This window comes from Mastigoproctus giganteus, chromosome 10, assembly GCF_048544385.1.
Source record: "Mastigoproctus giganteus isolate SK-2022 chromosome 10, ASM4854438v1, whole genome shotgun sequence".
Taxonomy (NCBI): Eukaryota; Metazoa; Arthropoda; class Arachnida; order Uropygi; family Thelyphonidae; genus Mastigoproctus; species Mastigoproctus giganteus.
The window spans coordinates 91,270,806-91,283,237 of NC_143584.1; the positions used below are offsets into that span (position 1 = coordinate 91,270,806).

At 37.3% G+C, this 12,432-nt stretch overlaps 1 protein-coding gene across 2 annotated transcripts in view; it reads right to left on the reverse strand.

Moving 5' to 3' along the window:
* Positions 1 to 9,321: 9,321 nt before the first annotated feature.
* The window catches only part of parvin (beta-parvin), a 130,826-nt gene continuing 127,715 nt past the window's right edge, over positions 9,322 to 12,432 (reverse strand). For both annotated transcript variants that reach the window (XM_090382486.1, XM_090382487.1), the window contains one exon: positions 9,322 to 9,703. In XM_090382486.1, coding sequence (XP_090238612.1) covers positions 9,627 to 9,703 — 77 coding nt within the window. In that variant the 3' untranslated portion in view covers positions 9,322 to 9,626. The remainder of the gene's footprint in view (positions 9,704 to 12,432) is intronic.

Genomic DNA, 12,432 nt, shown 5'->3' on the forward strand with positions numbered 1-12,432 from the left:
TTGCTTATTGGAGGCTTGAAGTGGTGGAACCCATGTTTAGTCTCTAGAGCTAAGTTCCGGTCAACCCTTCCCTATCTCTTCCATCATGCAGTATGATTGATGACTTTTGAGGTTATGATGAACGTTGTGGCGAGATCCAATATTCCTTACATTTCGAGGGTACAGCTCTAAAACGGTTTTCGCAGGCCGGCCGCTAGTTAGTACACCGGACCGAACCTATTGGTAACTCTCTAGGAGGCTTCCGGATCAGCTAGTGTATAATCTTGCTACCTCTACTCTGCCAGATAGTGACTGGAGGGAGTCCGAGTAGTGTGTATGTGGGGAGCATTGTCGAGGCCACGTTATGTCAAGGATCTGGGTATATTCTTCCCACATGTACGCCACATCCAAAAATTTCATTACTTCATACAGCTTGTCCCACCCACTTTTTCTTACTATTGAATACACCATGAATTGTCAAACTAATAGAACAAGCTTATCTGCGAAAAGATCTAAACCTCCCAAGGATTTCCTAATTCATTTCACAAATATACGTGGTCTCAATTCTAATCTCAACGATGTCCATTTCCACTTGCAGTCTGCCAAACCCCATGTACTTTTTCTGACAGAATCTCAGTTACCGGTTGATTCAACTACTGTTCATCTCAGATGCCCAAATTATTCGCTGTATGATTCCTTTCGCCTCAAAGGTGGTACTTGTGCATATGTCCGTTCTGATATTCCCTGTCAGAGACTTGGCAATTTGGAATCTCCTCTCTTTGATCTTCTCTGGCTTAAAATCTCTCTACTTCATTGTGTCAAATTCATCTGTTGTCTCTACCGTTCTCCCAACTCCACTAATCACTTGGAGCTCTTTGACTTTCTCTCGTTGCAACTTGACTTTCTCCAGTCCAACTTTCCTAACAGTGAGGTAATTTTCCTTGGTGATTTTAATGTTCACAACTCCAGCTGGCTTCCGTTTTCTAGTCACACCGACCCAGCAGGTCGAGATGCTGAGGCTTTTGCAATTACTAATGACCTAGCACAGATTGTTCATTTACCTACAAGAATACCGGACAATCCTAATCATACAGCCAATACGCTTGATCTTTTTCTCACAAACAACCCTTCTAAGTACACGGTCGAAGTGAGAGGTCCTTTAGGCACTTCAGATCACAACTTGGTGATTGTCTCTTCTCCAATGGAACCTTTATCTCATGGCTATTCCCAACCTCGTGTTGTTTGGCATTACAAGAATGCAAAATGGGATGACCTGCGAGACTTCTTTTCTTCTTTTCCTTGGTCGGATTACTGTTTCAAAACTCCTGATGTCAACGTTTGCTCAGATCGTGTCAGTGAAATTATTCTTGCAGGAATGGAATCCTTTATCCCACACTCCACTTTAAAATCTCGTCTTTTATCTAAACCTTGGTTTTCCAATAAATGTGCTAAGGCTGTTCAAGAGAAGAATGTTGCATATCGTAATTGGCTTGTTTCTAATTCTTCAGTTTCATTTTCTGCCTACACCAAAGCTCGCAACAATTGTAAAGCAGTTATTAATCAGTCCAAACTAGAGTTTGAACAGGTTAAGAGTAGAAAACTTGCTTCTTGCCCTAATGGTAGCCGAGCATTCTGGTCTCTTGCCAAAGCTATTGGCCGCAACTTTTGCCCATCTCTGCTTCCACCTCTGTCCAAACCAGATGGTTCTGTTGTCACTTCAGCCAACGATAAAGCTGACCTGCTAGCATCCCATTTTTCTTCCAGCTCATGTATTAATGAACTTGGTAAAACACCTCCCACCATTCCCAACACGGTCCATTCAATGCCTCCTGTGGTCTTCCGTCAAAAGGATATCAGAAGGATTTTGATGAATCTTGATGCTAAGAAAGCTCCAGGTCCTGATGGTATTTCTCCACTTGTTCTCAAAATCTGTGCTCCTGAACTTACTCCTATTCTTTGCCGCCTTTTTTCACTTTCTTATTCCAAAGGTGTTTTTCCTTCTGCTTGGAAATTTGCTCATATCCAGCCAGTTCCTAAAAAGGGTGACAAATCCCTCCCATCCAATTATCGTCCCATTGCAATTACTTCTACTCTTTCTAAAGTAATGGAGAAATCAATTAACCGCCAACTCTTAAACTACCTAGAAACCTTCCGTCTGATCAACGATCGCCAGTATGGATTCCGTCAGTGTCAATCCACTGGTGATATTCTGGCTTATGTTACCCATTTATATACTAATTCAATGGAAAAGTTCGGTGAAACACAAGTAGTTGCTCTTGACATCTCAAATGCTTTTGATCGTGTTTGGCGTAAAGGTCTTCTAAACAAGCTTCTATCTTATGGTTTGCCAACTGTTTTTAGTAATTGGTTATCCAGTTTTCTCTCTGATCGCTCACTGAGGGTGATGGTAGATGGCTCTCTGTCTTCTAACTTCTCCACTAATGCTGGTGTCCCCCAAGGTTCAGTTCTTTCCCCCACTCTTTTCCTCTTGTATATTAATGACCTTCTTCCATTGACTGGAAATCCTATCCATAGTTTTTCCGATGATAGCACATTGCATTCCACTTTCCATTTTGAGAAACCTTGTCCTGCTCAATCACCTTCAACTTCTCAAAAATCTGCTACCAATTCCTTAAATGCCAATCTTCGGGTAATTCTCCAGTGGGGCAAAGACAACTTAGTTGATTTCAACCCTTCTAAAACTCAGTCTTGTCTTATAGCTCGCAAAAAGGATTCTTTTGCTCCTATGCTTATCTTTAGTGACACTCCGATTTCTAGGCAAAATGATATATCTCTTTTGGGGATTACCCTGACTTCTAATCTCTCTTGGCACAAGCACATTACAAATATTTCTTCCTCTGCATCTAAAAAAAACTTGGTTTTCTCTTTCGCTCTCGGCGTTACTTTTCTTCCAAACAGTTGCTCACTCTGTATAAATCGCAAATCGTCCCTGCCATGGAATATTGTTCCCACATCTGCGGTGGTGTCCCCCAAAACCTCTCTCAGGCTTCTTGATTCCATTCAGAAGAGGGCAGTTAGGTTAATTAATGATTCATCTCTAACAGTCTCTCCACTCGCTTTCTCATAGACGTACTGTTTCTGCTGCATGCCTCTTCTACAGATACTTCCATGGACACTGTTCTTCTGAATTGGCTTCTATAATTCCCGCTCTCTCTTTCAAAACAGTCCGAACACGTGCCGCCACCAGCCAACATCCATTTACTGTCCAACTTCAAACCCACAGAACCAACTTTTCATCTTCCTCATTTATTCATTCAACTGCCGTTTTCTGGAACAACCTTCCTTCATACGTATTTCCTGAAAATTACAATCTACAGAAGTTCAAGTCCAATGTCAACAAATATCTTCTTTCGTCTTCTCAACCTCCAACCCAAGCACGGTACTAAGTACTATAGGTTCTAATACCTCTCGTGTTTGGGGTTCACATAAAAAAAAAAAAAAAAAAAAAAAAATGCAGTGTCAAACTTCAGTTGCCACTTCTCAGCCCATCTGACCAACTTTTCCAGATCTGTTGCAGCGTCATTATTTACTGTCATTAACAACCCTGCGAAGCTTGGTATCATTTGTAAACTTTGATATTAAGCTTGATATACCTTCATCAGTATCATTGATAAATATACAAAATAACAATGGGCCCAACACCAAACCCTGAGGGACACCACTAATACCATTAGTCCACGTAAAGTGGTATATATTGATTACCACTCTCTGTCTTCTCCCACTCAACCATCCTTTTATACAGATTGGTATCTAATAAAATTCCTCTTAAACCCACGCTGTCTGAATTATTACTGCTGCCTTGTCTAGGTTATCCTGCAATGTTTCTTTAACCAGTGACTTCATTATTTTCTGTGGAACAGAAGTCAAACTAACAGGTCTGTAATTACTTGTCACCCTTTGATCTCCCGTTGTGAATTGGAGATACATTTGCACATCTCCAGTCCGTGGAGACTTTCTGAGTCAAAGGATGCTCTCATAATTATGGCTAAGGGTTTACTCAGTTCCTTTGCTGCCTCCTTTATTATAACTGGATAGATCCCACCAACCCCAGGTGCCTTTCTTATGTTTAACTTGAATAATTTCTCCTCTACTTTGCTCTGTTATTACAAAATCATTAAGCACCCTGTTAGAGTTTGATAAACATCTGGCATATCAACTGTGTGGTACTACACTTAAGGTGGTAGAAAATGAAAAAGACCTGGGAGTAATTATGCAGGCAGATATGAAGTTTTCTGAGCAATGCAGAAAGGCTGCCAGGGCAGGTCATGGGGTTTTGTCAATGATATATAGGAATTTTGCTAGCAGGGAAAAGGAGGTGATTATCCCTCTGTATAAGGCAATGGTCAGGCCACGGCTTGAGTACTGCGTACAGGTCTGGAGGCCTCATTTTAGGAAGGATGTAGATTTGGTTGAGCGTGTACAGAGAAGGGCAACGAGATTGGTGAGGGGAATGAAGGGATCCTCTTACCAAGAGAGGCTTAAGTTCTGCAAATTGCAGTGGCTGGAGACTAGGCACCTGCGCGGTGATCTGATTGAGGTATATAAGGCCTTGAATGGGTTGAGCACGCTGAATTCTGATGGGATCCTTCCACTTATTCAGATTACGAATCTAAGGGGGCATAAATTCAAATTAAGAAAAGACAGATGTAGAATAGATGTGCGGAAATTTTCCTTTAGCCAGCGGGTGGTTAATTGCTGGAACAAACTTCCATCTGTCGTGGAAGTTGATAGGTTGAATAAATTTAAGGAGGAACTGGACAGGCATTTGGAGGGAATGGTGTGTTTTTTTTTTTTTTTTGGCTGATGCTGCATAAGCTCATACATTTGCTTTCTTGCATCACATGCCACTACTACTACTACTATTATATACTCATTTATTTTGGCAGCTATCTGAGAATGATCATCTACAGTCAAACCATTGATATCAAGTGGACCAATCTGATTCATCCCCTTCCTTTTAGAGTTTATATAAGTAAAGAAGTCTTTGCATCCTTTGCTAAAGATTTCTCATAATTTGCCTTTGCTTGCCTAATCCTCTGTGACAGGATTACAGACTATTTTGTATCTACCATAGGCTTCTGTGTCGCCTGACAATTTGTGCATCCCATGCGTTTTTATTCTCTGCCACGAGTATCATTAGTTCATCCGATATCCATTTGTGCCTAAATCTAGAACAGTATTTTTTAATTAGAATAAAAAGCCTAGTTTCCAAAATCACTTCCCTGAATGTTTCCCATTTTAAATTTGCTGTTGGTAACAACCTCAGCAAAAACCCTTCCCTTTACCTCCGATGCTAGTTACATATTTAAATAAATCCCACATCAGAAAACTGTGATCACTGCCACCTAGTGGTTCCTTTGTCTTTAAATCGGCGCATTATAGCCTTAGATGCTAATGCGCCATAAAACTCTAAAACAAACAAACAATTGTTTTTAAATTATTAATGCATGAATCACTGCTGATAATCAGATTGAGTGTTACTTCCTCTTGTTGCCTCTCTAATATGCTGCTGCAGAAAACAATCATCCAATAAATCCACAAAAGCTTTGGTAGTGTGTGAGTGACTAACCGCAAGTTCCAGTTTATATCTGCGAAGTTAAAATCCCCCATTATAAAACACTCTGATTTACTGTCCCGCTATTTCTCTGTACAATTGTTCATTGTACTCATCAGCGTCATTAGGTCTGTAACAAACTCCTACCCTTTTTTTGCTTTCCCAGTGCTATGTCACACCAAAGAGACTCAACATTGCATTGTTCACCAACATCAGTTGAATGCACTTCCTTAGATTTTGTGTTTCTTAACTAACAGCATAACCCCTCCTCTCTTCCTGTCCTGTTTATCCTTTCTGTACACATTGTACTCCCAAAATTCCAATTCTGTAACCCTTATATCTGAAAAAATAACCTGGTGGGATTTGAACTCGGGTCTCTGAACTTAAAGGGAAGTGCCTTAATCACTGGGCTACTCTGATAATTGATATATACTCATTGTTCATTTATTGAAAAATCAGAATGGAAGCAACAACTCTCACTGTTTCCACCTTGTTTTAAACTAATCTTACAGTACAACTACAATTAGTCAGACACTGTGCATTTGTTCCACTCTCCTGAGCAGGATGCCAACAACTATACTTAAAGATATTTTCTTCTTACTTAAAAAAAAAACCACCCTTAACAAGCAAAATTGGGTGCATATGTTCCTAATATGCCCTAAGAGTAATGTTTTACAAAAAATCTCACTAGCACTCTGAAAAAATCAAATTTATTTACTCAAATACATTGTCTAAGAATATATTAAGTTAGTTTTGCATTTATGAAAGGAACTAAAAAATTAGAGGTGTAAGTTTTATTAATTTTTTATAATTATATTTAATTAATTAAATTGAGTGGTTTGGAGTTCTGTTCAGTGTTGGAGAGTGAACAACTCACTTAACATCATCCCTCTCTTCTTGAATGACATATATGCATGAAGATGATTTTTCAATACCCTGTCAGTCACCAAGTATGAATATAATTGAACAACATATCTACAAATAACAAAAGATCAGTGGATAAAACTGAACATCAAATAGCTGATAGCTGAGTACAAATAGTCTGCAACCCACTTTTGTAAATTCTTTGCTTTCCATCTAGAACCATCCATTATTTTAAATTATTACCCAATATGGAGTATCATACCTTTTTTCTTTCCTGGAATTGGTACTAAAAGTTAAGTTTTAATAACATGTATAAATATTTCAAACATATAAACTCAACATCCTTTGAACATTCTCTGCCATAAATTGGCCAAAAACACATTACTCCACATATTAATAGCAATTGTAAGATCTATAAATGGATTATGGAGCTCCATTATATGATTCACTAAAGCACTCTACACTAAGATGATTAATTATTAGCTCCTGTTTGTAATGGTGTTCTTTGAACAGTCATAAGAGCCTTTTGAACTATATACTGAAGCAGCTGACCCTCCACTACATATACGGTGAAAAGTTTTATCATGCTAATATGTAGCTACAAAGTATTCTGTGTCATCCAATTTGGCAATAAAATTTCATACAAAACCTACTGAAAGCAGACCAATTGGGATTAGGATAACAGACCCCAATACTAAAACTCAGAACCACCATTATATGATTCAAATTATTACATTTAATGCATTGGTTAAAAAGAATAATTTGAATTTGAAAGCTTGTCTTGTAAATGTTGCTTTGTTATTTGTGTATGCCTGTAGAGCCATAGGCCAATTTGCATGTCATCTGGACAAATTGGCCAGTGAACCCAATAAAACCTGGATTAATTGATGGAGAATTCTCACTCCTTCCACCTGAGATTGGCTAATTGAGTGGTTTGGGGTTCAGTGTTGAAGAGTGAATAACTCGCTTAACGTCATCCCTCTCTTGATTGACATATATACTGCGAAGGCAGGTTGACTGAAGAGGGCTAGCTAGAAATTCTTCCAGATTTTGCTCCACTGGGTTTGAATCCTGGGAATTTGAAATAGCTTTTTGTTCCAGTGGGTTAGAGTCCCTAGAGATTTGAACTCACTGGAACAAAAAGCCGCTTCTCCAGATTCCATTCAGAAAATACATGCTTCCCAGGTTGAAAGTATGTATTTTTTGAAAAACTCTTCCTCTGAAATGCAACATATTTATTGGTTAGCTATATGTCATTAATTTGGCTATAGAAGAAATTGAGGAATATGGCCTGTTTTTAAATCTGTGCTAATATGCTCTATATTCTGGCATATAAGTCAACTCTGCTTGGAAAATTCAAGCTTAATTGTATGTGATTGGGATTAGGATAAGAAACATCCAGGGAAAATATATTCATTGTAATAAGTCATCCCCCCCCCTCCCCTACAGTTTTTTTTTTTTTTGGTTCTTGTGCCATGGTGTGTTACAGTAAAATCTGTATTAAGAACCATTGTCTATTTTTTAATTCAATTATTTCAACTTTTTGTTTTAAAAGTTTGTTGTGATATTTTGGTAGACTGTAAGGAAAGTATCGAGCATATAGAGCACTCTCTTATGTAGGTCACAAACCAAAATCTATAGGCATAGGAGATAACGTGATGTCATCACAGTCATCACATAACGTGATGTCATCACGCCTGTTTAACCATTCACTGCTAGTATGACATCTAACAAATGCCACTTTAAAATTTTTGCTATTTTTTAAATTTGTAAATGAAATAAAATCCTCTTGTGTACTTTTATCCATTAATATTCTCTAACTGTGGTTATACAGTATTTTCTGTTTTTGATATACAGCAGACTCTCAATTTACTGGGAAGCAGATTAACTGGGGCAACCTCAAGACTCCAAATAAAAAAAAAAATTCAACCAGAAATTTTATATAAAATTCAAGTGATAAATATAAAGGTATAAACAGATGTTTTGCAAGTTGTAAATAAGTGGCGTTAAGTCGTCATTGGGAGATTAGTGTACCTATTATCTTGCAACCCCTGCAGCTTAACAAAAAAAAAAAAAAAAAAAAAAAGAGACCAATGCTTAGTTTTTTTTTTTTTTTTTGTTTAGAAATCGCAAAAATGATGGGCAAATGCAAGAGGTGTGCTTTCAATTAAACAAAAACATGAAATTATTCAAAAGTTTGAAAATGGTGCGTCCGTTAAATCTCAAAAGAACCATTATAATGTTGGTGAGCAAACCATACGCGACATTGTAAAAAGTAAAGGGAAGCATTGTATTGGACATGCAAGTAGTACATGGCAAGTTTTTTATCTATCGCCATACTTTTTACGTAGGTTGCTGAACATTTTTCGATACAGCAAGTCACCGACTTATGTAGCTTCGGACTTACATTACGTTATTTATATATTTTTTAATAACCTTGAAGATTTCAGTAAAGGGCACACACATTTCACCATAATAACATAAAAACCCAATAAACCGGAAGTGCAAATTGTTTTTGTTTTATGGTAGTAACCTCCAGAAATGTGCTTTAGTAAAATGTGAATCGCGTGGGGTGATAATAGTGAGTTTTCGCCCCCTGTGAAGTTCTTTTCAGAAAATTTAATTTTGACTGTTATCATGGTGCCATGATAAACAGTCAATTTTCGGTCAGAGGCTAGGTATGTCCATACCTAGCCCCTATGACTGAAACTTTTCAGTCAGTTGCAAAGCTGAAACCCCCTGCTAACATAATGACATAGCTATGTTAATTTAGTAAACTGAAAGACATCTTGGCCATAAGGCCTGTGGGTTTTATTCTATCTAGTGAAAATGTAATTTTTTTTCTGTTTCGTAAATTTTGTGATCCTATGTTTTTTCATGCAGGAAAGAAACAAAAACATCACTTATGGTATAAGACATTTTTTTATAAAGATAAAAACTTCAACATTTTTAAATGTTTCAAAACATTAAACTTGCACATTAAATAAATATTAACAAGTATTAAGCATCAACAGTTGTGTCCTTCATAAGTCCATATTAATGTAAATGTCCAATGGCATAGTAAAATATTCTGTCCTGGGAACTCTACACAAAATAAAATCCTCTGTGTTAGTAGTTTATCTCATGCTCAATTTGATTATTAATTACATAACACTGCTGCATTCGGTTTTTTGACTGAGAAGAAGAAGACAAGTGGCTCTATAACTACTCAGCTGATGCCTTTATATTTTGTAAAAAGATTGTAAAGTACTCGAAGGGTGGATTTCAGATCCAAGTTCACAAGATCTATAAATAAATAAAAGCAATTTATTGAATTACACACCAATAAAATTAAACTATATATATATATATATTTTGCATCAATTCATAAAGTCTATTAATTAAAGCTGTTTGTCTGTCCACATATAACAACTCCCCTCCCACTTAATAGATTTTCATTGTTCCGACAACTTTTTTCCCCCATAGATATCTCAAGCTATCAGTATATATAATAAGCAGAAAGGCTGGAACCCTACAGTAGTGCACTGATTGAAGAAAGAATCTACAGTGACGTGGGTAAGTAAAGAGTTATATTGTTTGAATCCACTTGATAATACGGTGTACTTGTTGTGATATTTTGGTAGACTGTAAGGAAAGTATTGAGCATATGGAGCACTCTCTGTGATTATGCAAGATTTTTTTCTCCCTAATTTACCCAAGGTAGGATCATACAATTACAAATACAGGCTCAGACTTATGGAAGGTTACTTTCTTCAGCACATGCATTTAAAGGCAACCTACTGCCATGTAAGTAAGTTTCCTGAAAATCCATGTGCCGAAGGTGGGGTCTCTCATTCTTTACACATCAAAAATGGAAGGGAATTATTTTTTCCAATTTAATTGTGAAGTGTATGTTGTGATGGATGCCCATAATCTCTGTGGAGATCCTCAGTGTGAGCTCACACCAAGCAATCCCCAACTTACAACTATCAATATTAATCATATTAAGAATTTCAGTCATAGTTCTCACTCAGATAGAAACAAAAGTGGGGCATAAGTCTCCAGTTCACTCTTGTGCTCAGGAAAGCCTACAGATATGCTAGACAACTTGGGAGCATCAGTCAGAAAGGTACTGCATGCCATAATTGGAGAAAACATTTTGTTGGACACCTAGGTTATCAAGGCATCATCATTACTAACCTACACTACGTATATAATGCACTACATGAGCAACAGCTCATCCACACAGGTTATCAAGGCAATCACTCCCACCATATCATCAAATTGATAAGAGTGTGGAGGGGCAGATCATGATCCTGAAGAATGCAGGATAACTCAAAGATAGCCATCTATCTACAAAGGCTGATCATTTAAGTTGTGGAATGGCAGCACCACCATACAACCAACCACTCATGTAAAATTTGCTGATGGCTTGTGGCATGAGATTGTATGTCCAAGAATACGCTGACACAGTTTTTATATGTTATCTGGTAGTTGCAAAGTGGCCTTGAGTTAAGTGCTGCAAGTGTGAACAAATTTGTGAGCTGTAATTTAAGTTACATACTGTACATGTTGTGTTGCTGCACACTGTTATGCAGTTTTGTTCCTAATTAGGTGTCAAATGGTGTGGAATCCAGTGAGCACACATCACAGCATTTTAAGTTGCTTTCTAACAATAGTTTGTACACTGCTGATTAGCAGAGAGTATGATTCTCTCAGAAATGGTGGATGTCTTCAGCCAGAAAAGAAGTCACCTTCTGTGACTTCTCAACCTTCTTCAGTGTGACTGTGCCACTTGAAAATTGTAGTGTTCTTCAAAGACTTGTCTCCATAAACCTGTGACTTTTTTTTCACAGTTTCTGTATCACTTATACCATGTTGAACATAATAGTGTATAACAAAATGTCACTCATTCTTCAACTCATAAAATAGTTCACACTTAATGGCATGCAACTACCAGACATGTCAGAAGTTGACAAGAGACTGAATAAGGCCCCCTACCTAAAAGACTGCTTAATTCAGGTGGAATACTTTTTGCAAATTTTCATTTATTCTCTAGATGGCTGTAATTATCAGTAATATGTGAATAACTTATATGGCACATATGTACATTTAACCTCCAAAATCTGACAACTTTCTGGATTTTGGTATAAGTTGTGTTATAGAAATACAAAAATACTGCAACACTGTACAAATGTAGCTTTTTCTCAAGAGAAAAAAACATATATATAAGCAGGGCTTCAGAAATCCACTTTCCAACTCACTACACGAGAGTTACTGGAGATAACTGGCAAGTGAATTTTCAGTCTTGTTCTAAATGCAGTTAAAATGTATTACGTTATTTACTTTTCATAATTCACACATTTTTTTTTTTTCATTTTAAAATATCATCTCATTTACTGTTTGGTTATCTGATCGTGGGTGGCCACCAACAAAATTTATTAAACAAGTTTTATTTTCAACCAGGATACAGTATCTTATGTAATTAATTCTTACATAGACTCTTTGACGCCTTTTAAAAGTTAGTTTGCACAAAGGTACTGTCAAAGATATGCCTCGCTGCTGTTTTCGAAATTGTAACATAGCGTTGGCATAAGCTTATTTTCACAATTCACAATGTGAGTTAGCTTAGTGTAATTATATACAGTGGATTCCGGTTATTTGGGCCACCGGTTAATCGGGGCAAATCTTAAAAAACAGAACCCAATCGAGAAAATAGCCAGAGTTTACTTCGCTTAATTGGGACAAAATGCCGTTTAATCGGGGCAGGAGACCGCACCACTGGAGATTACCCTAAGATTTTCTCTGACCATACCACGTAGTTTGGTCGGATTTTTGGAGGTCACAACCATAAAACAATAAAAACAATTAGCAGTCACCTGTTTATTGGGCTTTTCTGTTAGTGCAATCTGTCGTAAACGGATAGTAAACTCGATCTTATTGAATTTGCGATAATACTGACAGCTCGAATTCTGTGGGTTATTATGGTAAAATGTGTTTACACTTCCATGGAATCTTCAATCATGTAAAAAAAT